A 24,185-nucleotide genomic window follows, 5' to 3' on the forward strand; every position below is an offset into this window, starting at 1 on the left:
GGCAGGGGGGCAAAGCCATGCCCAGCCTGACCCTGCTTCCTCCTCTTGGTCTCCATTGGAAGGGACATCCCAAGGCCACCCAGCTGCCACGAGCCCATCCAGCCTGAACCTATCCCTGCAGGCTGGGAATCCAGGGCTGATGGAAATGCCTTCCCTGGGACAACTCTGCAGCTCTGGCATTGGCATAGCCCAGGAGGCTGACACTGGAAGAAAGGAGAATGTGGCCCCCCAGGGCCCCTCAGTGGCTCACACCTAGTTCTGGGGTCCCCATGCTGCAGGGAACCACTGGCCCTGGGCTGCCCCCCCCCTGAGAAACAGGGTGGGACTGCTGGCTGGGATTCCTCATCCTTCTCTCCTGGAGCCAGGGTGTCAGGACCCTGGCTGCTGCCTGGAGGGACTGCAGGTCAGGGTGGGTAGAGAGGCAGGAAAAACATAGCAGACCCTTACGTCTCTGTCTCTGATAAACCCAGGAGGGGTTCCTCCAGGATCTTCTCCAGGATACAGCTGTGCAGGAAAATATACTGGGACTGGAAGGCAAAAAGAGAGAGAGGTAGAGCCCCATGGCAGCAGCAGCAGAGGGTGGGCAGGGCACTGACTAAGGGGCAGAGGTTTTCCTACATTCATGCCCAAAAGATCCTGGCTAATTCAGTCTCAGAGCCCAAGATACCTCCCCTGGGTCTGTCTGTTTGTCTGTCCTGAAGGGAAATGCTGACCCCTTGTCCCAGCCCTGACTACTGGCAACATTAGGTTGTGGAGCAGCACAGGCCACAGTGTGGGTTAAGAATTGCCTGCAAAGGCTCTGATCCTGTTCCTAGGTGCTCTGGGGTGTTTCTGAACCTCCTGGGAGGGTTCTGAGACTTTCTGCTGCTGGAGACCTTCACAGCTGAGCAATTCCCACCCTACTTGAGCTGCAGCTTTGAGCAGCACAGTGACATGGGGGTGTCAGGTTAGGGACCAGCCTGGAGGAGCTCGGGCTGGCCAGCCCTGCTCACCTTTACACCAGGGAGTAGGGGGCTGGGTAAAGAAGGAGCAGAGGTCTCACCAGTGTCTGAATCATCAGATAACGGCTCATCCTCAAGGTGTAAACAACACCAAACGTGTCCACCACCTTCTCCTGCTTCATCTGCTGCAGCAGCTGGTCCAGGGCAATGAAGGTGCCGGTACGGCCCACCCCAGCACTGAGAGCAGAGACAGCAAGGGTTAAACATTGCCTGACCCAAGGAGCTCCCCTCCTGCTGCTGGACGTGGCTCAGAGATGCTGCATTGGGTCAAGCATCCCGGGATACTGGCACGGGGCTGAGCAGCCATGCAGACCCCCTGGCTTGGTGCTGACCACCTCCAGCTGCCCCAGCCCCTGGGACCAGCCCTGGAATCCCACCCAGGCAGGAGACCCCACAGCCCCACTCTGGGTGCTGCTTCCCCTCCCAGTTGCTTCACAAATGGGATGCTCGTGTGTCCCCCCCCATGCCCTGCCCCGAGCAGATCCTTGCCTGCAGTGCACGAGGGTTGGTCCTGCATCCTTAGAGCTCTGGATGTGCTCCCGGACCAAGTCCCTGAAGGTCAGAATGGAAGTCGTGGACTCTGGGACCCCGTGGTCAGGCCAGGCTGTGTAGTGCAGGTGGGACACGATTCTCTCTGCCTGCAGACCCTCCTGCCAGGGGGGGAGGAAAGGTGGTGATCAGTGTGCAGCTGGTGGGGACAGGGACATCCCACAGCCCTGGAGCACCTGGGCACTTGGGGACATCCAGCCTGGCTCAGGGAACAGTCAGTTCCAGGCTCGGGGCACTGGCTGGTGACTCCTGCTCCTCTGTCCTCCCCTACAGCCCCTGCCATGCTGAGGGACACAGAGCTGGGAGGGAGGAGCCCCCCAGCTGCAGGGAACGTGTCCTTGGAGCTGTGTGTCAGTGCCCAGAGTGTGGAGAGGAGAGAGCAAGGGTGGACATTAGGGATGAGCCATGTTGGACACTTCTGTGGCACCAAGCCTGAGGTGACAGGCTGCTCCTCTGGGGACTGGGGTGTGGTGAACCCCACTAATGGCAGGGAAAGGAAACCACCACCCATCACCAAGGAGAAAAGCCACTGCATCCCATGCAAACCCCCAGCCCTTGACAGATATCCCCAACCCCTGACAGGTGTCCCCAACACTTAACAGGTGTCCCCAGCCCCTGACAGGTGTCCCCAGCCTCGTGGGTCCTTACGTGCCACAGTCTGAACTCCCGCATCGTCCACTCCTCGGAGCTGCTCTGTCTCAGCAGATGGACCCGGACCTGCCCATAGGAGACTGGGGCAGCTTCAGATGGCCAGTAATGATCACAAAGGACCTAGAGCACAGGCAGGACAAGATCCCAGTGAGGCCATTGAGGGCCCAGGTCCCACTGAGTGACCTCTTGGCTCCCAGGGAGACTCTGGAGAGCAGCAGCTCTGCAAGGAGCCAGGACACATCTTGGGGAGCAGAGGCAGAGGCTTCCCCTTCCCACCAGAAGCTTTGCACAGTGCTTCCCCTTCCCCTCATTTGGCTCTCAGCTTCCTCCAGAGAAAAAAACCTGTGTGGGTCTCATCATCCCTGGAGACTGGAGGAACAGCCCACGTGAGGTGTCTCACCCAGATGCAAGTGTTCATTTCAGATGCTGCAGGAATATCTGAGGACTGAGAGCATCTGCAGGGTCTCCATCCTTACAGATGCACAGAGCTCCCTTGGCTCAGGCACTGAGCAACCTGCACTACAGGTGTGTGCTTGGAGCAGCAGGTTGGACAAGGGACCTGTCTTATCAACATCTATGTCCCCAAGCTCCACTGCTGCCCCTTCCTACCCCAAACTAGTGCTGGGATGCAACACATCAGCTTGTGTGTCCCCCAAACTGCCTGTGTCCCCCGAACTGCCCGTGTCCCCCAAACTGCCCGTGTCCCCCAAACTGCCTGTGTCCCCCAAACTGCTCGTGTCCCCCAGAGCCACCCTGGGGCTCAGCTCCCACCCCTTGGGCTTGGCTGGGTACCCTGGTGCTGCTGACCTACCCTCCCGTTCTCCATGCACACTGTCAGCATGATGATGTTGCAGACGTTCTGCTCCCACACCAGCCTCCAGAAATCCTCAATGGTTTTCTTCAGGGGCCCCTGGGTGGCAATGAACTCCTGCTGGGATGTATAGCCCTAAAGGAAGAGGCAGACAGAAGGGTTGCTGAGGCAGGTGGGTCCTGCTCCAGGACACGGTTGGTGCCTTCTCTGCTCTTTTGGTGGAGGGGAAAATGCCCTTTGCCTTCAGCTCACATGGGAACAGTTCTCAGGCAGCTGATCTCAGAAGGAGCTGAGCTCACAGGCAGCATGTGCCTCCCAGCATGTGCTCTCTACATCTTTGGAATAAAGTCATGACCCCTGCTGCTTCTCTCCGAGCAGTTCCTCATTCAGCCTGACCAGGGAAAGACAGATCTGGGGCTTTCTTGTTCTCCTTGGGCATGGTTGAAGGCAGGGTGAGAGCATGCAGGGCCTCAGGCTGCTTCTTCCCCTTAGTCCCTTTGACACAGAGCTCCAACACCCACCCGTGCATGCTGTGTGCCCTGCTGGTTACCTGGGACAACCTCCCAGCTGGGGGATGTGGGCACAGCTCCAGGGTTGTTCAAATGCAGCTGCACAGAGCAGAAGGAAAAAGAGCAGGCAGACAGAGAGGGCAGTGAGCTGGGAGAAGATGGGAAAGAGGACAGTCCCCAAGAAGCAAGCAGGAAGCTTTGCCACTCTCCCCACACTCACACCTCTGTGCTCACAGCACTTGCCACTGGACCAGCTACACCAACCCCTGCTGAGGGCACCTCCACTTCTCCACCTGACACCCAATTTCTTCCAGGCTGTGTCAGCTGTGCCTTCAGTGGCAGCTTCTGCCCAGCAGCCCTCACAGCCTGAATCCATCCCAGGTTTCTCTGATGGTGCCCGTGGCCCTGTCCCCGTGGGGAAGGGCAGGAAGGCACTCACAGGCATGAAGTTGGCATTGATGTAGTCTGAGTGTGGGTCCTCCCCTTGTTGGTTCAGCTTGACCCGGGAGTGATCATCTGAAAGGGACCATGCACAAGTGACCCCCATAGCTGTGGTCATCTCCTCTACACCCAACAAACACACTGGGAGAAGCCCCAGAAGCTCCAGAGAGGCACCAGCCCTGGAGAGGGGAGCACTGCCTGCAGCAGTGGTGTAAGGAAGCAGAACTGCTCTCACGGGATTCATCAGAGAAGCCATGGAACACTCATGATCCCTCTCTGGTCTCCAGTTGGGATCATCCCTGAGCTGGGCTCACCCTCCTGGAAGAGCTGAGGATGATGGCTCAGCCCTGGCTCAACCCTCAAGCCTGGAGTCTCCAGCAGAAAAATGGAAACTGAGGCACATTTCAAGGCAACTTCTAATCCCAGGAGAGGAGCCAGGTGACCCCTGCAGTAATGCCAGGTTTGCCCATCTCTGTCCACTGCAAGCACGAGCTCCCACCCTGGGATCTGGGGAATGAGGGAGGAGACAACACTTACAGGGCAGCACGTGGGGGTATCTGTTCTTGGAGACATTTGCTGGTAGCTTGGCTTCCACCTTTGGCTGCTCCTTCCCAACTTCCTTCAGCTCCTGTAGGACAGGGGAGAAGCACAAATGTCTCTTTGGAGAGCTCCTGGCCAACCCAACACCTAGCTCATGGTCAGTGGCTCTGGCTGGTGGGACAAGGGGGTGTCCCATGCCCAGGGAACTGCTTTGCTTCCCCCTCAGCAGGACTTGTGAACCCTGAGCCAGAAGTGGCTTTTCCCAGGGCCTTTCCCAACAGCAGGGTTTGTGTTTGTCTGACAGCTGAGGCATGAGCTACCTAGAGGGTGTCCTCTTCAGCAGGAGTCTTATCTTACCTCAAATTCCTGGAAAAAAGCCTGGTTTGCATTTGCTGCCTTCATCTCATAGTACTGCTTGAAGTTCTGCACAGGAATTGGTCGATGGATGTTTCTGCATGGAATGGAATCCAGAGGAAAACGTTGCCCTTAGCATGGATGGCAGACCAAGGCAACCTGGCCTTGTGACCTCCACACACACAGGGGGGGTTTATAGCCCAGGTCACTGCCCAGGGAAGTGGGTCCAAGGGAGCACTGTTAAGATCTGGGGAGGGATTTCAGGATGCTGAGGATAATTCTCCTTCAGAAGCCTTGCAGAGGAGGTGTGGACAATGCATTGGCTTGGAATGGAGCTGGGCAGTGAACACTGCACATGGGAAAGATTTAAAAAATAATTTAAGATTTAAAAAATAACTCAAGGAGAGGAGACAGAATTGGATTTTCCTGAGTCAAAGCACAATAAAGGAAGCAGGTGAAAGAGTTTGGGACCTGCGGTGGGGCCAGGGAGAGGGGGAAGACTCTGGCACTCACCTCAAGCTGTAGGTGACCATTTCTTGGGGCAAGCTGCTCTTCTGGGTTCTAGAATCAAAGCATGGGAGCTGTTACTCTTCCCTACAGGGGTGGATGGTGTGAGTGCAGTGGGTACTGCTGGCTCCCAGGAGCTCACACCAAGCATCCCAGTGGAGCTGGGGATCAACTCCACACAGGCAGCTCCTCTTTCCCCTCTGCCTTTTGCTTCTGTGCTTCTCAGGAACAACCCCACTAACAGATGCCCTGGTTTGCCTAAATCTCTTTGGAGATTTCACTGCTCGTCCTCCTGGCCTGGCACTGAAGGTTGGGTTTGTCATGGAAGAGATGGCTCATCCTCACCTCTTTGCTCTGAGCTGTTTCCAGTAGACCAAAGCAAAAATAGCTGCAAGTGTCAAGAGAAATCCTATGATGATTCCAGTGATTATTGGCATTGAGAGTGGAGCTGTGTCTGCACCAGATCCAGCAGCTGGGATAAAAAAAGAGAGAGAAGAGACAAAAACAGGACTCAGTAAATAGCTTTATTTCCTCTAATTATTATTTTTAGTATAGCCTATGATCTTCTGACTTGCCATTGTCAGGTTGTTGGTTACCTCGAATGTACCCAGGCAGGCAGGGATGATTCTCCATCTTACCTGAGAACATGGTGAAAGTCACTGCAGGGGCTACTGGGTCGTATTTGGTGAAGGCAGCAATGCTGAACCTGGGGCAAAGCAAATCCTGATGTCAGGGCCAAGCTGGGCTCAGCACAGCCCCCACACAGCCTGCAGCAGGAAGATGCAGAGAACCAGCACAGCTGCTTCTGTTCTGAAATGCTGCATTGGAAGCAGCTGATTTTCTGGTAGGGTTTTAGGAAATCTGTAGTAAATGCTCTTTCCTCCCTTTTCTTGGACAAATTTGTCTCGCAACGTGAGAAAATGTTCAGAAAGCACAAATAGGGAGGACCTTGCCCCATGTGCAGTCCCTTTTCTCCTCCAGCCTCTTCCCCTCTGGATGTTGACCTCTCTCACCTGTACTGCTCGTTGGCTTTCAGCTTCCCATTGCAGGTTGCCCGGGACTGGCCACATTCCTCTGTTCCCACTGGCACTCGCCAGGTTTCAGGCAAGCTCCTGGGGCTCGGGTGGAAGGGATTTGGGATCAGCACAGCCAGGTAGGAATCCTCTGTCCCGTAATAGTGGTCATACCATGTGCTGGACACGATTTCCTGGGTGGGCCTCAGCACTGAAGAGGAATGCACAAGGTGACAGCAGCAGTCCCAAAGTGGGACCCTCTGGCCTCCAGGGAGCCACTGGGATGAGCTGGGCACTTACGTGAATCATTGGTGGTGGCAATGACACCATAATACTCAATCTGGCCATTCTCCTCACTGAACAGGTCAGATGAAATGATCACTGTGGAGCTGGCCTCCACCTGGAATATGTCTTCTCGCAGGGGTGGAGGCAAAGCTAGAAAAACCAGCAAACACAGGCTGTTGGTGTGTCCCTGCCCCCATAGACCCACCATGCATTGCTCAGGCTGTGACTGGTCCCAGCATCACTGCCCAGAGCCCTGACCTCACTGCAGAACCACATGGGGCATTTGAAAGGGTCCCTTGGTCTAATTAGCAACACTGGGTGTCTCCTCCTGGGGTCTGTGGCAAGGCTGTGAGAAAGAAGAGGACTTACCCTCCACTGTTGTGCTGCAGAGCAGAGTAACAGCCTGGCTCCTCATCGTGTTCATGCCCACGGTGCTGACAAGGATTTGGTAGGATGAGTTTGGCCCCAGCCCCTCCAGGCTGGCCTGACTCACAGGGACACTCATGACAAACTTGGAACTGGGAGCTCCATCAGAAACTCTCTCTGTCACGACCTCATAAGCCTCCACATCTCCAGGAGAGCTGCTCCAGTTCAAGTAAATGCTCCTCGACCCCGGCAGGCATTGCACATTCTCCACGGGGTTTGGCTCTGCAAAGAAGACACAGCAGGTTCTGAACTTATTGGATCAGAGAAACCCCAACCTCAGCCCATGCCCAGAGCCACACTGGTCCCCTGCTGCCTGTCCCAAGGTCAGTAAGAGAGAAGCAGGGATGGACATCTACAGCCTGGCAGCATTCTGTGCCTGGGGCCACAGGAAAAGTGAAAGAGTCAGGGCCTGAGCAGAGGGGAGAGCAAAGGAGATCTCTGCAGGGTCTGCTTTGCTTCACAGGGAGCCAGTCCAGGAGGTGATGGGAATCCTCTGGGATAAGAGCTAGCATTGGGAACCAGTGGCTATCAGAGGGCACCTTGCTGGCTTTCCTTATCTTCAAGCCACAAAAACCTCCCATGCTTGTGTTGATGCTCAAGGGTTGATCCAGTCCTGAGGCCACCTGGGCATCTTCCCCTTTCCAGGCATCTTCCCCCTTCCAGCCTGCACCCCCTCCATGCCCAGGACAGTTCATACCCACCCATGGGCACTGCCAGGGGTTTGGTGCTGCTCCAGTAGGGCCCAGCCACGCAGCTCAAGGAGACAGAATAATTCCTGCCTGGAATCAGCCCCTGGAGGAGGTGCTGGCTCTGCCCTCTGCCCAGGGCAAACCTCCAGGGCAATGTGTGGTTCCTGGGATCCCTCAGCCACAGCTGGCACTCATCCTGCTGTCCAGAGACACTGACCCAGGAGATCAGCATCGTGTTGTTGCCTTCAGCCACCACGGAGAGATTTTTGGGAACTGAAGGAGCTACAATAAAAAAAACACCAGGGGAGAGTTACTGCCATGCAGGTGCTCTCCTTCATCTTACAGAGGTGTAATCATAAAATTCCAGACTGGTTTGGGTTGGAAGGGAACTTAAAGCTCATCCAGTCCCAAGCCATGGGCAGGGACACCTCCCACCAGCCCAGGGGGCTCCCAGCCCCATCCAACCTTCAGCACTGCCAGGGATGGGGCAGCCACAGCTTCTGGGGGCAACCTGGGCAACCAGGAGCTCAGCACCTTCACAACAAACAATTTCTTCCTAGGGTCTTTCCCCTCTTTCATTTTGAAATGTCCCTTCTCACCCCATCCCTCCAGGCCCTTGTCCCAAGTCCCTCCCCAGCTTTCCTGGAGCCCCTTCAGGCACTGGAAGGTGCTCTAAGGTCTCCCCAGAACCTTCTCTTCTCCAGGCTGAACACCCCCAGCTTTCTCCCTCTGGCTCAAGAGCTGCTCCAGCCCTCAGATTATATTTATGGCCTCCTCTGGAATTTCTCTACCAGCTTTGTTTCCTTCTTGTGTTGTGGACCCCAGAACTGGACCCAGCTTTACTGCAGGGGAGGGGAGCTCACCAGAGCAGAGCAGAGCAGAGGGGGAGAATCCCCTCCCTGGCCCTGCTGGTCGTGCTGCTGGTGATGCAGCCCAGGCCAGGGGTGGTTTCTGGGCTGTCAGTGCACATCTTGGGCTTCTCATTAACAAAGTTGAATACAAGCAGAGGATGGGTGACATGCAAGGAAACTTCCTATGTTCAGTGCTAACATTGCTGCTGCTGGCTGCCATTATCAGCAATGCCCTTTAAATGGCAACTGGAGGACATACAGAGTGAGGAGGATGAGGAGATGGATTCTTCCTCCTGCTAATTAGCAAGTTGCATTAGAAACCTGCCTGAAGGGCTCTGCACATGACTCCCAACACCCTGCCAGAGGCTAACTGAGCGTGGGAGCAGAGACCTCTGGATTCCCCAGGCAAAGTGCAGGGACTGTGGGGACAAGCACATGAAAGGGCTTATTGTGTTTATCAGCAATGTCCACATTCCTTAAAAAAAAAAGAAAAAAAATCCCAGCCTCCCCTTCTGCTCCATGCCAGGAATTTTCGGAGTGCCTGGAAGGTAGAGGGGCTGGTGGGTTTGGTGGGCTGTCCCCCCCTGGCTCTAAGACCTCAGGGGGGCTGTGGGTTTCTCCTACCAGAGCAGCACGACTGCCATGGGATCCCTCTCTCTTGTGACTGGAGAAGGCAGCTCGTGGTTGGGGACAGGAGCTGGATAGAGCTCTGCCTCCTAAAAACATCCCCCATGGCTCCTGCCCTGCTCTCCTCCATCCCAGCCTTGTCTCTGCCCCTGCAGGTCCCGAGACCCCTGGGGACAGAAGAGCCTCGTGCATGATTCAGGGACCTCCAGCTCTTGCCACTCACTTGTCCAGTCACTGATGTTCCCCGTGGAGGCTGTGTAGGGCCCTGCCAGGGACACCACTTCCAGCAGGTATTTCTGTCCTGGAGCCAGGCCAGAAAAGGTGAATTTGCTGCTGCCTTTCCCCACAGACACGTTGGCTGCCACAGCACCCGACCCCGAGTGGTACAGGAGGAGCCTGTAACCATCCTGTCCTTGGGGTTCAGCTCGCCAGGACACACTCAGCCTGTTGGGATAGCCCTGGTTTGTCATGTACACGTTACGGGGTGCCAGAGGGTCTGGAGAGACAGGAGAGGAGAGATGTCAGGGAAGGACATTGCCCAGGTATCTTGGCAGTGTCACCAGAGGGGACAGAGCACACAGGACAGGACATGGCTGCATCTACCAGCCTGCAGGCTTCTGCAAGTCTCTGTCTGGGCAGAGAGTCCTGGAGTCCTTGCTCCTGTTCCAACCAGAGCAAGACACCCAGGGCTGGGTGAGGATGGAGCTGGAGGGAAGGGAGGGGATGGTGCCTGGTGCCTTCCCCTCCCTGCTCCTCTCAAGCCCAGACCCAGGAGCTGCAGCTGAACCCAGGCTGCTGGAGTTGGTGGTGAGGGTGGGCAGAGGGTGCTCCATGTCCTTGGGTTCTGGCAGGGCTTGGGGGCTGCCACGAAGGGCAACGGGGCCACGCCAGCTGCCAGCAGCTTTGTGACTGCCCAGCAGTTCCTTCAGCACCCCAGCACAGGGTACTCACACGTCCAGTTGCTGACATTCCCTGGAGATGCCTGGTAGGAGCCTGCCAGGGACATCACCTCCAGCAGGTACTTGCTTCCTGGGCTCAGCCCCGTGAAGGTGAAGTTGTGGGTGTCTCTCCCAAGTGAGGCTGTAGCTGCCACGGTGCCCAGCTCTGCCTGGTACAGGGTCAGGCTGTAGCCATCTCGGCCCCCGGGCGGGGGTCCCCAGGAAGCACTCAGCATCTCGGGGTGTCCCTGGCTCAGCAAACGCACAGCAGCTGGGGGCAAAGGGCCTGAGGAATCACCAGACCTGATGTTAGAGAATGGAGAGAGTGCAGAAGGGAACAGACACCCTGATGGGATGTTGTGCAGCAGGACAGATGCTCCCTGAGGACTTGTAGACTCCCTCTGGCACATTTTGTATCAGAGAATTATCGGATTTTTAGGGTTGGAAGGGACCTTTAAGATCAGCCAGGTACAATCCCTCTGTCATAGGCAGGGACACCTCCCACCAGCTCAGGTTGCTCAGAGCCCTGTCCAGCCTGGCCTTAAAACCTTCCAGGGATGGGGCTGCCAGCACCTCTCTGGGCAACCTGTGCCAGGGTCTCACCACCCTCATAGGGAAGAACTTCTTCCTAACATCTAATTTAAATCTCCAGTCCTCTAGTTTGAATCCATTCCCCCATGTGCTGTCACTACCTGACATCCCATAGCCCAGCTGGAGCAGCTTTGTCACTGCTGCAGGCACACACATCCCCCAGAACCCAACTGGAATGCAGCTGCATGGGCAGAGCTGGCACATCCCAGAATCATTGATTGAATGTGACCCCTGGGAAGGACACTGCCCTGAGCCTTGTTCAGTCTCACACAATTGTCCTCAACCCATCCAGGCAGCCTGGCCAGATCCCTTTGCAGAGTTTTCCTACCCTCAGGCAGCTCAGCAACTGGGGGTCATCTGTGAACTGACTGGGGGTGCCCTCCATAACCTCTATCAATAATGTATCCTCTGCCCAGCCCTAAATCTGTCTGGATGGGGAGTAGTGCTGGAAGAGTCCATCTCCAAAGCAAAGATCTGCTCCTCTGAGAGCACTACAGGGTAACCTCTTGTACTGCTCTGATCTCTTTCATGAACCTTTATGGTGAGATGGTTTCTGGAGGAGACTCTGACAGTCCTGATGGCTCCTGTGTACAGGGAGATGGGGCAGCACAGGCAGGGGAAATGTCCCTGCATGGCCAGAGCTGGGCCACCCCTGTGTCATCAGCAGGGACTTGTGGAAGTCACCACTTCCCCATCCATGTGTCCAGGGGTCAGAGTGTGCCCCTGCACTATCAGCTCTGTGCTGCACCATGCCCACGGCAGTCCCTGGCTCCAGGGACAGCAGCTCCCTTCCCAGCCCTCCTCAGGACCACCCAGCACCCCAACACATCCCACCCACCCCTCTGCAGGGGACACTCACGGGTCCAGCTGCTGATGTTGGGTGCTGCTGCCCAGTATGTCCCAGCCACAGCTCTGGCTTCCAGGGTGTATTTGTACCCTGGGCTCAGCCCCGTGAAGGTGAAGTTGTGGGTGTCTCTCCCAAGTGAGGCTGTAGCTGCCACGGTGCCCAGCTCTGCCTGGTACAGGGTCAGGCTGTAGCCATCTCGGCCCCCAGGCGGGGGTCCCCAGGAGGCACTCAGCATCTCGGGGTGTCCCTGGCTCAGCAAACGCACAGCAGCTGGGGGCAAAGGGCCTGGGAGGAAACACAGGTCAGGGCTGGGCTGAGGAAAAGGAGATGCTCCACGTCTGCACCAAGCCTGTGCTGTAGGAGTTGGCTCAGCCCCACTTTGCCCTTGACCCTCTGGCAATTGCCTCCTCCCTGGGGCTACCTTGAGCCTGTGGATGGCTACCAGGGACGTGGGTACAGGGTGATGAACAGAATCTCCGTGCTGCATGCAGCAGGACATGAGCACCGGGCACCGGCACAGAGGGGAGAGGGAGCCAGAAGGGAGGCAGAGATCTGGTGGGGGACATCTGGATACTCACGTGTGCAGTGGGTGAGGTTGGGTGCACTGGTCTGGAAGGGCCCAGCTGTGGCCCTCACTGCCACGCTGAAATGGGTGCCAGAACTCAGGTTCCTGAAGAGGTGACTCCTGGCATCCCCATCCAGCACCACGTGCCCCACACGGCTCCTGGGGGCTGTGGCAAAGACCTCTACCACAAAACCTTCTGCTCCTCCCTTTGCTGCTGCCCAGGAGACCTCCAGCCCCGAGGAAGAGGGGCTGCCCAGGGTGAGGTTGGCAGGGGCCAAGGGATCTGGAAATCAAGAGGGTGGCAGTCAGGCTCTGGGTGCCTCTGCTTGGTGCTCAGGATGAGGAACCAGCAGCTTCAGCCAGGGGCTCCTCAGGCTCTGGCAGTGCTGGACCCCAGCTCCCACTGCAGATCCTCCCAAGGAGAAGCATGGGGACAAATAAATGGGAAGAGAATGTAGGTGGCTCTGAGCACAAAATCCTCAGGGTTTGCTGCTGGACACGCAGGGGAGACACCCAGAGCCTTCGAGGTGGGGGGGGGTGATGGGCTCTGTGTGGAGGAAGGAGTGAGGACAGAGCATGGGACAACTCTGTAGAAGCTTCAGGGCAGAGCAGGGAAGGTTGGAGGTGGGGTTGGGGGTGGGTGCTCTGCAAGGCTGGGATGGAGGCTCTGGGGCACACTGGAGTCTGTATCCCACCCAGCCCATCAAACTCACGTGTCCATTGGGTGACATTGGTGGAAGAGGCTTCAAAAAAGCCTTTCACAGCAGTGACCTGCACAGCAAACCTGCTGCCTGCTTCCAAGTGAGCCCAGGTGATGTTCTCAGCATCTGGACTCAAGATCTGGACCCGATTCCTGCTCGGGGTGCTGAGGCTGTACAGGGTAACACGGTAGTGATCCCTCCTGCCAGGGGGCTTGCTCCAGCACAGGTAAAGCTCTGAGGAGCTGCCTGGGTTGGTAAGGCTCAGGTTTGTTGGTGCAGCAGGAACTGTGAGGAAAGACAGAGAGAGTCAGAGAGAAAAAGATACAGTTCTGAGCTGGCTGGGGAGGGGTCTTGCTTTCCCCAGGCAGACAGCAGCAAAAGTTTTCTACCCACATGGGGCAAGGAAGCTTTAAGAGGCCGGGGATGATGGCACAGCAGTGCCACCTGGAAGTGCCCTCCTGTCCCCAGGTGCCAACCTGGATCCCCACCTCATTCTGGAGTCCTCTCAGTCCTTCCACCCCAGCCACCCGTGGGGGGGACAGATGCTCACCCGTGCAGCCCGTGATGTTCCTGGGGAGGGAGCGGACGGGTCCAGCCGCTGCCCAGATCCCAACAAGGTAGCAAGTTCCTGGTTCCAGCTCTGTCAGGGTGACATTGGTGCTGTCCTTCCCTGCTTCCAGGCTCCTTGTTGGTGCAGAGGAGCCCTCCTTCTGCACACTCAGCAGGTATCCATCCCTCTGCCCCAGAGGAGTCTCCCAGTGCACAGCCAGAGACCCAGAGGTGCTGGCAGGGCTTGCAGACAGGGAAAGAGGAGGTAGTGGGACTGCAGGAGAGAAACAGCATTATGGAGAACAAACCTGGGCTGCTCAGGATGGACCCCTGTTTGGGAATGAAGCTGGGAGCTGTGGGACTGTGAGCACAGACTGGTTTTGGTTGGAAGGGATCTTAAATCTCATCCAGTTCCAATCCCCCTGCCATGATCAGGGACACCTCCCCCAGCCCAGGGTGCTCCAAGCCCCATCCAACCTTCAGCACTGCCAGGGATGGGGCAGCCACAGCTTCTGGGGGCAACCTGGGCCAGGGGCTCAGCACCCTCACACCAAATAATTTCTTACTAACGTCCAACCTAAATCTTCCCTTTTCCAGTTTAAAGCCATTCCCCCTCATCCCATCACTCTTTTCATCCCACACTTTCATCCTTGTCCCAAGTCCCTCCCCAGCTTTCCTGGAGCCCCTTCAGGCACTGGAAGGTGCTCTAAGGTCTCCCCAGAACCTTCTCTTCTCCAGGCTGAACACCCCTAGCTCTCTCCCCCTGGCTCCAGGACCAGAGCTGCTCCAGCCCTCTGCCCATCTTTGTAGCCTCCTCTGGTAGCTCCGTGTCCTTCTGCTATTGGGGACCCAGCACTACAGGGGGGGGTCTCACCAGAGCAGAGCAGAGCAGAGGATGAGAATCCCCTCCCTGGCCCTGCTGATCATGCTCCTGGTGATGCAGCCCAGGACATGGTTGGTTTCTGGGCTGTCAGAGCACTTGGCCAGTTTATGTCCAGCTTTTCATCTCTCAACACCCCTATGACCTTCTCCTCAGGGCTGCTCTTGATCCACTCCCCACCCAGCCTGGATTATGCTTGGGATTGCCCAGGAGCTTGCACTTGGTTTTGTTGCATCTATCAGGCTGCCTAAAGACAGGTGGGAGCAGCAGATTGCTCCCACATCACAGCTGCTCCCTGGATGTCCCAAAGGGCTGGGGCAGGCTCACAGCACCCCCACCCAACAAGACAGCCACAGCCAGCACCTCGAGGAGGAGATGGGCACCAGTGGGGCTGCAGGGACACGGGATCCTGCAGAACAGCCTTGGGACTCCCTTGTCTGGGAAGCAGGGATAGGGATGGGGGTGGAGGGGCTGTGTTCCTACCCGTGTAGCCAATGGCAGTCTGAGAGGACGTGCGATGGGGCCCAGCCTGAGAAATGATCTCCAGGCGGTACCGGGAGCCCGGTACCAGCCCCCCCAGGTCCAGGTGGGTGACACCACGGGGAACAGACACATTCCTGATGATGGACAAGGACTCGGCCACAGAGAGCTGCACCAAGTGGTCTCTGCCACCTCCTGATTCCACCCAGCTCACACGCAGCTCCTGGGGTCTCCGGCCAGGCTGCACGGTGACGTTGGCCAGAGCCAGGGGATCTAAGGGAAACACAGCATGGAGCTCTGTGAGAAGGTGGAGGAAATCCAGGACAGAATCCAGGACAGAGCTGCAGAGCTGGGCTGAAGGAGAAACGGTGTCAGAGGAGTGCCAGCACTCCTGTCGTCCTGGGGGGACACACAAGATGTCCCCAGGGTGCTGCTGCAGGCAGGTGCTGTACTGAGAACACTCGTGTCCCTGCTGGGCTGCTCTGCTCCACAGACAGGAAGCAAGCACATCCAGGTCTCTGGGCTTCCTCTCTCACACCCCTCTCCCACTAGTCCCAGACTGGCCTTGGGATCATGAGTGGTCTAGGCAGAGGGTTCAGTTTGTCTAAGGAAAGCCTGGGCTGGGTAAAAAGGGCCCAGAAGCCCTGGCACAGCACCTAACTCAGGACACAAGCTCTGATTCAGGTCACTGCCAGTCTTGCAAGCAGTGCCAGGATGCCCTGTCCCTGCATGGGCTCGGGGACACTTCTTACTCACATGTCCACTCGGTGGCAAAGTGTGATGAGGATCTGTACGGGCCAGCAAGGACTGTCACCTTCAGGAAGTACTGAATGCCAGGGGACAGACCCAGGAAGGTGAAGTTGTGGGTGTTTGGCCCCACTGAGATGTTCCTCTGAGCTGGATGGCTCTTGCTGTAGAGCTGGAGGAAGAACTGGTCCACGTCACCAGCAGATTTGTCCCAGAAGGCTGAGAGTCCCAGAGGGCGTCGGGTGTTGGCCAAGGTCACCCCAGCTGGAGCCAGAGGGTCTGGGAGAGAAGAGAGATCCAGGCAGTGAAGGGGATGGGGTGGTGGAGCTGCCATGGGACAAGTGGGGTTCTGCAAGTGCTTGTCCTGAGCACCCTTCACTGCCTGTCCCTGCTGGGGACCCAAAGGTCAGAAATCAGCCCTGGAATATCCAACCCCAGCTGAGGGCAGGGAGCCTGAGCTGCTGCTCCACAACAAACACAGGAACAGGTCCCCACCTTTCCTATGGGGTCATGTTTGAAAATGTTTCCTATTCAGTGATGGGTTTCTCCTGCACAGGACACTTCCCTTTTACTTCCAACCTTCTCTGACTGCAGCTCTGGCCCTTCTGCTCTTTGTCTGCATCCCTGCCCCTGGTTCCCTCAGTTCCCTACGCGTGGCCCCCATTTTGTCTTGTGAGCTTCCTGAGGAGCTGCTGAGGGCTGGTGTAGGAGAATCACACTCACACGTCCAGTCTGTGGCTGACTGCACAGGGGATCTGTAGGGTCCAGCCAGAGCAACCATCTCCAGTGTATACTGTCGCCCAGGGACCAGGTCCTCAAAGGTGACATTTGTCCTGTTGTTCCCCACTGTGATGTCCCTGACCCTCTCCCAGGATTTGGTTTCCCAGAGGGTGCCTGTGTAGCCAGTGCTGCCAGTGGGAGCTGCTCTCCAGGAGCCCTGCAGAGAGGTGCTGTGGCCATGGTTGCTGAGGCTCAGCTGCTCCAGAGGCAAAGGATCTAGGAAAAGAAAGGAAAGGAAGGAAAGGAAACATCTGGAGTCAGAGCTGCAGCCAGACTGAGGTCACCTGGCAGAAGCACAACCCCAAAAGTGCTGGAGCTGGGGACCCTTCCCTCAGAGAGCCCCCAGCCCCTGTCACCCCTGCTGACACCCACAAACTGGTCTGGCAGGGACCAGCACAGGGTTCAAACTGGTTCTGGTCCTAAAGGAGGTGATGGGTGGCATGGAATGGAGCAGGTGGGAGAGAGGTGGCTTAAGGCAGATGCACCCTGAGCAAATGCCACAGGAATGTGGCCAGAGGGAGGAAGAGGAGGGTCCTGAGCTCTGCTGATCCTTGTGAGAGGCAACAGGGATTCAAATCAGGCTGGGACACATCCAGCAGCACCTCTGCTCTCCTCCTGAACCTTTTTGCCCTTTCATTGGATGAAGCTACAGAAGAGCTGGGCTAGCACATGCCCTGAGGCAGGAGACCACGGGGAAGGGCACCATCCAGTGGTAACCCCGGGGGTGGGTGCAGGGAGGGCCGGGACACTCACACGTCCAGTTGCTGACACGCCGGGGTGGGGACACGTAGGGACCAGCCAGGGTGCTGAGCTCCAGGGTGTAGAAGGTGCCAGGGCTGAGGCCCCCACAGGTGAAGTTGGTGACAGCTCTGGGCAGGGACTGGTTCCTCACAGGGTGGTCCCCGAGGCTGAGGGCCAGCAGGTAGCCCTGTCCCACTGCCTCCTCCCAGCTGGCCAGCAGGCTGTAGGGGCTGCCCTGGCTGGACAGACTGAGCCCAGCTGGTGCCAGTGGCTCTGCAAGAGAGAAGGATGGGATCAGTCCCTGGGCAGTGCATTAGGAACCCTGGGGGCAGGAGATTTCTCTTCTTGAAGCCACAGCCTGCTCCTGGGACTCAGTGCCCTGCCCAGCCCCACCTCTGTCCCTGTCCAATCCCCCATCCCATCCCATCCCATCCCACCAGCCAGAAGCCCTCAGCCTCTCCATCAGATGGCACAAACTGCTTCCAGAAGCCATGCTGGGGCTTTGCTGCTAACCTGTCCAGGCTGCTGTGCTCCGGGCTGATGCCCTGTAAGGCCCAGCCACTGCTGTCACCTGGACAGAGTACTGCATCCCAGGGCTCAGCCCATGGAAAGTGACGTGACCACTGTCCCCATCGACAGAGATGTTCCTGGTGGGAGCGTGGTGTTCCCCCTCCTGCAGGGTCACCAGGTAGAAGTCCCTCTCTCCCTCTGGAGTGCTCCAGTGAGCCTGCAAGGAGCTCTGCTCCTCTGTCCTGCTCAGGGTGACATTGCCAGGGCTCAAGGGGTCTGGAAAGGAATGGAATTGTACGTCAGGGTTATGGGGTCCTCTGGGTCCCTAAACCTCATGCTCTGCTTCCTTATTTGCAGAGTTACATTCAGCCTTAGGCATTCCTTAGCACAACCATTCCTGGTTTAGCAGAGCCCAGAGCAAGCTGGCAGCCCTGCTGGGGAGTTCCTGAAAGTCCCCTTTTTCTCCGTCCGTATCCCCTCACAAGCTCCCTGATATTCCCAGCAGCTGGCCTGGATTGAACCCCTGGCTGGGTGCCCTGGCTCCTGCATCTGGCACAGGGAGGTTTGTTCAGCTGGGCAGAGCAGAGCTGCAGACAGCAGCAGGGCTGGAGTCAGCCTCAGTTCACAGAAGAAAGGAACCAGCTGGGGTGTGGAGGGTTTCCAAAACCCAGCTGCAGAGTCAGCAGAGAGCAGCCTCCAGCTTTTCGGGCTGGCAGGAGGAGGGGCCAGGCAGCTGGTGGCACCCAGGTCCTTCCTTTGTACACTTGGCCAGGACAAGGCTCTGGCCACGGCAGCCCTGAGTTTGCAGCTTGGCACCTCCGTCGTTTGTTGCTCCTCACGGGGTGAGCCAATGCTTTCCTGACATTTGGCAGGAGTCTTGCTCTGCTCAGAAGGCTTTGCCTCTCCACCTCCCCCTGGCATTTTTGGGAACATCTGGGAGAGCAAGACCAGGACCAGAACTGGCTGCAGAGCTACAGACGTGATGGCAGCAGCAAACCAGGAGTGCAGTGCTGGAAATCAACCTCTCTCAGGGCTTTTCTCAGCCTGAGGCCAGGAGGAGGAGGAAGCCAGGCTGTAAGGTGCAGCCAGCTGGGCTCTGGGATGATCACCCTCCAGTCTTTGACCCTGACTTCCCTGGCTGTGTTCACACAGCACTTGGCACATCCCACCAGGATGAGGTTATCGGGTACTAACAAAATACACCCTCAGCAGCAACCCAAGAGGACCAAAGATCCACGTCTCTCAGGAACCCTCCAGTTCCAAACAGCCAAACTGCTGTCCCCTTGCCCTGTTTTCTCTGCTGCCCTTGGTACCAGCCCTGAGGTCTGGGAGAGCCCAGCCAAGCTGCAACAAAAACCAGTGGGATCTGCAGCCCTTCCATCCTCCTCCTCCTCAGGGAGATGCCAGGCTGGGCACAGTGTATCCCAAGAAGACACAGGATGGCACCAGGAACTGAGCTGCCCAGGAGAATCCCTGACCTCACTATCACAGTGCCCTGGGTCCTGGAGCAGCCTCTGTACCCTAGGATGTGTCAGGAAACCTTTGGATTCAGGGGCTGGACCAGAAGCAGGGAGAAAGCCAAGGCCACTGAGGTCCTCCCTCACCTCTGGTCACCATACTCACATGTCCAAGAGGTGGCATTTGGCCCTGCTGTGGTGTAGGGCCCTGCAGTGGTGCTGAGCTCCAGCCAGTACGGGGTGCCTGGCTGGAGGTGCTGAAAGGAGAAGCTGGTGAGGCCCCTCCTGGCTGCCAGGGTGGTGGTCACTGTTTGGGTCCGGAGGTTGTGGAGCACGAGGTGCAGCCAGGCAGCCCCCGTGGCATTGTCCCAGGAGGCCACTAGGCTGGTGCTGGAGCCTGGGATAAGAGTCAGCTGGGTGGGAATGGAGGGAGCTGTGGGGAAAAGCAGGAGGCAGCAAGGTTCAGTGCTGGCGATGGGGCTCCCTGGACACCCCCTCCTTTTCCTCCTTCTCCAGGAGGGTGTCCTTCATTCACTGGGTTGGCACAGGGTCTGCCCAGGGATGTCCCATCCCAGGCAGGCTGAGGGGCTCCTGAGGTCCCTCCATACTGTCACACCCTTTTTGCAGGGCCGAGGGGGTGGCAGTCTGGGCAATGTAAGGTTTCTGCAGCTCCCACCAGCCAAGATCTTTTGCCAGCATCCCCAGGTTGCCCTTCTCCCATAGGGACACGGAGCACCCAAACCCAAAGGACAGGTCCAGCAAAGCAGGGCTGGGCTGTGAGGTTTTCCCCTCGGCCCACAGCGTGGATGTGGCAAACTCCCAGCAGGTCCCCACCCTACACTGAGTCCCCATCCTGAGCCTGGAGACCTCCTCAGCCCCATCTCTGCCAGCCCAGCAGCACCCATCCCACCCAACCCCTTCTCCCATCCTCTCCTCTGGGGCAGGACACCCACCTGTCCACTGGTGCACACTGGTGCTGGCCTGCCTGGCTCCAGACGTGGTGCTGACCCTCAGGGCGTACTCACTGCCAGGCAGCAGCCCCTCGAAGAGGAAGGTGGAGGTGCTGGGCAGGACAGACACGTTTCTCACCAGCATCTGGGACTCACTGTGGTAGAGGGCAAGGTGGTAGCTGTCCCGCTGGCCTTGGGCATGTGCCCAAGATGCCCGGAGCACTCCAGGGCTCCCGTTGCTGCTGAGGCTGAGGTTGCAGACAGGTGAGGGACCTGGGTTGGACATGGCACAGATGGTGTTGGTTTGGTGATGCTTGAACTGGCCAGGACACAACCCCCAGGCACAGACCCATCAGCTCCCCAGCTCCCACGGGCTGTGTGGGCTGCACCATCCCCTGGGGCTCAAGTCACCTCCTGCCTTCCTGGGAACACCAGACCTGCAGCCACCACTGCTGTCTGACATGAGCTGTATTATTCCCGGAGACACAGTGTGGATCCCATCCATACAATGACCCCTGGGACCAGGGAAGGACCCTGAAACTTTTGGAAGGGATGAAAGGCCCAACATCCCCGTGAACTCACAGACTCCAAGCAGAGCTGTACTTTGCACCCTCCAGAGCAGTGTGACCATCACTGGTAGAGGCACTGAGAGACCCTTTGACTCTGCAGTCCCTGGGGAACCCCTTACTTGTCTGTGCTGTGACTGTCTGGCTGATGCTCTCCATGCACGCAAGCGTGGCTGTCACCTCAATCTTGTAGCCCGTGCCAGGGGTCAGCCCGTGGAACCAGAAGGTGGTGACGTTGGGTCCAGCAGATCCGTTCTGCAGACGTGTGCCTGACCCCAGGGAGGAGAGGACCAGCGAATATCCCTCGGCACCCTCTGTGGGCTCATCCCAGGACAGAAGAAGGGAGTCTGACCGGCCACGGTCACTCACGCTGAGGTTCAGGGCTGTTCCTGCACAGGCAAAGCCAAGGCACTCACCAGGGAGCTGTGGAGCTGCTGGTGACCAGTGGCCAGGCTCCCCAGCCCACCCCTCCTCACTGCACACCTCAGCCCAGGCCATCACTCTGGTCAGGCCCCTCAACCCCAAGGGCTCCCAAAAGCTTTTGGGAAACACAAGAAGGGTCAGCCCCCTCCACGGGCTGGGGTGAAAGGTACCATGTGAAAGGCACCATGTGAAAGGCACCATCTACTCCATTAGAGACAGAGCAGGAGGCTTCAAGCCATCACATGCTCGGTCCAAGCAGCCCTGGTTCGTTGTAGAAAAGTTGCCCTGGCTGGGTATAATCCACTGCTCAACACCTTGGTAGGTTTGAGCCCCCAAGATGATGTTGCAGGGCTCTGGGTCCACCTTGTAGAAGCAAGGCAGTGGCTACAGAGGAAGGAGAAGTAAAATGGCAGTGGGGCCATTATGATCCCTGCAATAGTTTCTGTCTCTGTGAGGGCTCTGGCAGAAGAGAGGGCAAAGGAATCCTTGAACCAACTCCCCAGTGTCCTGCACACTGCAGGGATTACATGGGAAGAGCAGGACACTGTCTGTGGAGAAAACGTGGAGCCAGATTTGCACAACACCCTCCTGAGCTGTGTCAGGTGTGGTGGACAGGTCTAATTTGTGGCTCAGTGGCCAAAACTCCTACTGAACCTCTGCCTTTGGAGCTGCTCAGGAATCAGCTCTGCTAAGAGAACAGAGCCTGTCTGGTGGGACCAGGCTGGGCATGTGAGCCCTGTAGGCTCCATCTCTGCCTCCAGCAGCAGCCACAGACTTCCCAGCCTGGCTGGAAGTGATGAGCTCGCCGATGCCTTCAGCCCCTGGGAAACACCAGAACAGCTCTAGTGATAAGAGATTTGTGTAATAATTAGCACTTAAAATTTATGATGTGCAACATGTTGGAACAGGTTTACATGTGACCTGGCAAGGCAAGACAGCTTTAAACAAGCACAGCTCTTGCCCCAGTGCTCTGCCTGGAGGGTGGAGAGGCTGAAGGACTGGAGCACAGGGCATGGCTCATCTCCTGAAGCATCATGCCCTTTGTGGAGTTCAAAAAGGGGTGGTTTTTCACTCTTGTCTCATGAAGGTATGAGTTCCACACCCATGTTTGTCTGCTTCTCTTGGGTTTCCAACACACTGCATCACCTGCCTCCATCTGTCACTTGGCAATCATCTTCTTCACCTCCACACTACAAGTGCACACGGCCAAGTGCACCTAAAATGGGCCAGAGGCATTCTCCAGCCCTGAGGCCCATGATCACAACACTGCTCACGTCCTCAGAGATGACCTCTTGTAACCACAACACACCCAGGTACATCCCCAGGCCCTGACTGGTGCCTCCAGATCATCTGGGAGAAACCTCCTGGCACTGGTCTGCTCCATGTGAGCACTGAGCTGGCTCTGCCATTCCTGGGCAGCTCAGCAGAGCTGTAGGGCTGCCCCATGAAGTGCAGTCCATGTCCTTCTTATTTTTGGAGGCCCCAGGACTAGTGTTGGGTCCAGTTCTGCAGTCCCCAACACCAGAAGGACCCAAAGCTGTTGGAGCAAGTCCAGAGGAGGCCACAGAGAGGATCTGAGGGTTTGAACAGCTCTGGAGCCAGGCTGAGAGAGCTGGGGGTGTTCAGCCTGGAGAAGAGAAGGCAATGGGGAGACCTTAGAGCACCTTCCAGTGCCTGAAGGGGCTCCAGAAAAACTGGGGAGATGGGAAAAGCGAGAACAGTTTCATATCAAAAGGGGGAAACTTAGATGAGCTCTTAGACAGAAATTCTTTGTTGTGAGGGTGCTGAGCCCCAGGTTGCCCACAGAAGCTGTGGCTGCCCCATTCCTGGCAGTGTCCAAGGTTGGATGGGGCTTGGAGCACCCTGGGCTGGTGGGAGGTGTCCCTGATCATGGCAGGGGGTTTGGAACAAGATGAACTTTAAGCTCCCTTCCAACCAAAACCAGCCTGGGATTCTGTGACCCTGCACAGCCAACTGCTGGGGCTCTGTGATGGGCACCAAGGCCCCTGCTGCTGCTGAGCCCACTCCGTGCTCTGTGGGAAGGAAACAGTTTGGAGCTTTGTCAGACTGCTCCTCATAAGGTTGGTTGCTGGGGGAGGATGGAGTCAACTTCCTCCCCTCCCCTGGCCTGCAGTAAGTCTAAAGCAGAGTATTTACAAAGCTCCTCAAGTCCAAGAGCCCTGCCCCAGCAGATGTGCTTCTCTCACCACTCCTGGGCACCAAGACCACACTCTGCAGCCTGGGACCCTCTTTAATTGTGACTTACCTGTATAACTGTGTGCACCCTCTCCCTCCAGCCCTGCTTCTGCTGTCCGGTTGCATCCCTCACCCTGGGGGATTGAAGATGTCACATCAGAGTGGTGGCAAGGTGAGATGGTCTGAGCTGAGACCAATGCCTGGCAGAGGTGCCCTGTGCCCAGCCAGGGGACAGGTCCCACCGTGCCATGGCATTTGGATTGTGTGCACCAGGAGGCAGCTCACATCTCTCTCCCTCAGCTGAGGCAGGGAGGCAGAATGCAGCTTGTGGGCTACCCTGGGGGACTGCAGACCCCCCTGGGGCCATGCTCAGAGGGGAGGACATCCCACCAGAACTGCCAGGGCACAAGGGGAAGAAGATCTAGGGAAGGAAGGGAGGGAGGCCAGGATCTAGGAAGGGAGCTCAGGCCAGGCCCTGGCAATCTCATTGCTTCTGCAGGCACCTTCCCTCCCACGATCATGGCAGGAAGCTGGAGGGACCCCAGGGCTCCAACCGTCTGCCATCCCTGGGAGCCAGAATGCTCCAGAGCATCCAGCACCCTCGGCAGGACACCCGCCTGCCCACGGTCTGCTGGCGAGCAGGGTGTGCCCTGCTTTGGTTGAGGCGAGCTCCCCACACATTAAAGGAAATATCTCCGTCCACTCCCTGTCCCGCAACAAGCCACAGAGGAGCAATCATCTCTCTGAAGCTATTTCCCCCCGGCATTGCTGCCTGACTCATTCCGCTGGCCACGGGGCTTTGGGCAGCGTGTGGGGCGGGTAGGAAGGGAGCGGGGGGGGCTGGGAGGAGCATCCCCGGGGTCCCGGAGCAGGGAGCGGGACCATGGCAGCAGGAACCCGCTGGAACGGGGGGACCGAGGGGGCACGGCGAGGGGAGCGGAGGACAGAGCCAGCACCGAATTGCAACCGGCGGTAATTCGGTGCAGCTGCAGGGAGGGGGAGGCAGCCAG

At 57.5% G+C, this 24,185-nt stretch overlaps 1 protein-coding gene and 1 long non-coding RNA gene across 3 annotated transcripts in view; one reads left to right on the forward strand and one right to left on the reverse strand.

The window, feature by feature from the left end:
- The window catches only part of LOC139807315 (receptor-type tyrosine-protein phosphatase V-like), a 36,550-nt gene that overhangs the window by 7,115 nt on the left and 5,250 nt on the right, over positions 1 to 24,185 (reverse strand). The window contains exons 3-32 of one of the 2 annotated variants that reach the window (XM_071768148.1): positions 23,246 to 23,309; positions 20,679 to 20,945; positions 19,994 to 20,263; positions 19,207 to 19,473; positions 17,587 to 17,859; positions 17,086 to 17,346; positions 16,276 to 16,548; positions 15,562 to 15,831; positions 14,809 to 15,078; positions 13,447 to 13,719; positions 12,909 to 13,181; positions 12,209 to 12,478; positions 11,643 to 11,915; positions 10,206 to 10,478; positions 9,478 to 9,750; positions 7,789 to 8,058; positions 7,031 to 7,309; positions 6,677 to 6,811; positions 6,377 to 6,587; positions 6,002 to 6,069; positions 5,709 to 5,835; positions 5,370 to 5,417; positions 4,860 to 4,953; positions 4,500 to 4,590; positions 3,961 to 4,037; positions 3,013 to 3,147; positions 2,199 to 2,321; positions 1,491 to 1,651; positions 1,043 to 1,178; positions 448 to 527 (exon numbers count right to left, since the gene is read on the reverse strand). In XM_071768148.1, coding sequence (XP_071624249.1) covers positions 448 to 527; positions 1,043 to 1,178; positions 1,491 to 1,651; positions 2,199 to 2,321; positions 3,013 to 3,147; positions 3,961 to 4,037; positions 4,500 to 4,590; positions 4,860 to 4,953; positions 5,370 to 5,417; positions 5,709 to 5,835; positions 6,002 to 6,069; positions 6,377 to 6,587; positions 6,677 to 6,811; positions 7,031 to 7,309; positions 7,789 to 8,058; positions 9,478 to 9,750; positions 10,206 to 10,478; positions 11,643 to 11,915; positions 12,209 to 12,478; positions 12,909 to 13,181; positions 13,447 to 13,719; positions 14,809 to 15,078; positions 15,562 to 15,831; positions 16,276 to 16,548; positions 17,086 to 17,346; positions 17,587 to 17,859; positions 19,207 to 19,473; positions 19,994 to 20,263; positions 20,679 to 20,945; positions 23,246 to 23,309 — 5,885 coding nt within the window. Of the gene's footprint in view, positions 1 to 447; positions 528 to 1,042; positions 1,179 to 1,484; positions 1,652 to 2,198; positions 2,322 to 3,012; positions 3,148 to 3,960; positions 4,038 to 4,499; positions 4,591 to 4,859; positions 4,954 to 5,369; positions 5,418 to 5,708; positions 5,836 to 6,001; positions 6,070 to 6,376; positions 6,588 to 6,676; positions 6,812 to 7,030; positions 7,310 to 7,788; positions 8,059 to 9,477; positions 9,751 to 10,205; positions 10,479 to 11,642; positions 11,916 to 12,208; positions 12,479 to 12,908; positions 13,182 to 13,446; positions 13,720 to 14,808; positions 15,079 to 15,561; positions 15,832 to 16,275; positions 16,549 to 17,085; positions 17,347 to 17,586; positions 17,860 to 19,206; positions 19,474 to 19,993; positions 20,264 to 20,678; positions 20,946 to 23,245; positions 23,310 to 24,185 lie in introns of those variants that run through there. The other variant, XM_071768149.1, reaches the window with a different exon arrangement.
- Positions 9,485 to 23,877, forward strand: LOC139807316 (uncharacterized). The gene is made up of 3 exons (XR_011730527.1): positions 9,485 to 9,575; positions 23,277 to 23,347; positions 23,675 to 23,877. It is a non-coding gene; the product is annotated as an uncharacterized lncRNA (long non-coding RNA).

The sequence above is a fragment of the Heliangelus exortis genome, chromosome 25, assembly GCF_036169615.1.
Source record: "Heliangelus exortis chromosome 25, bHelExo1.hap1, whole genome shotgun sequence".
Classification (NCBI taxonomy): domain Eukaryota; kingdom Metazoa; phylum Chordata; class Aves; order Apodiformes; family Trochilidae; genus Heliangelus; species Heliangelus exortis.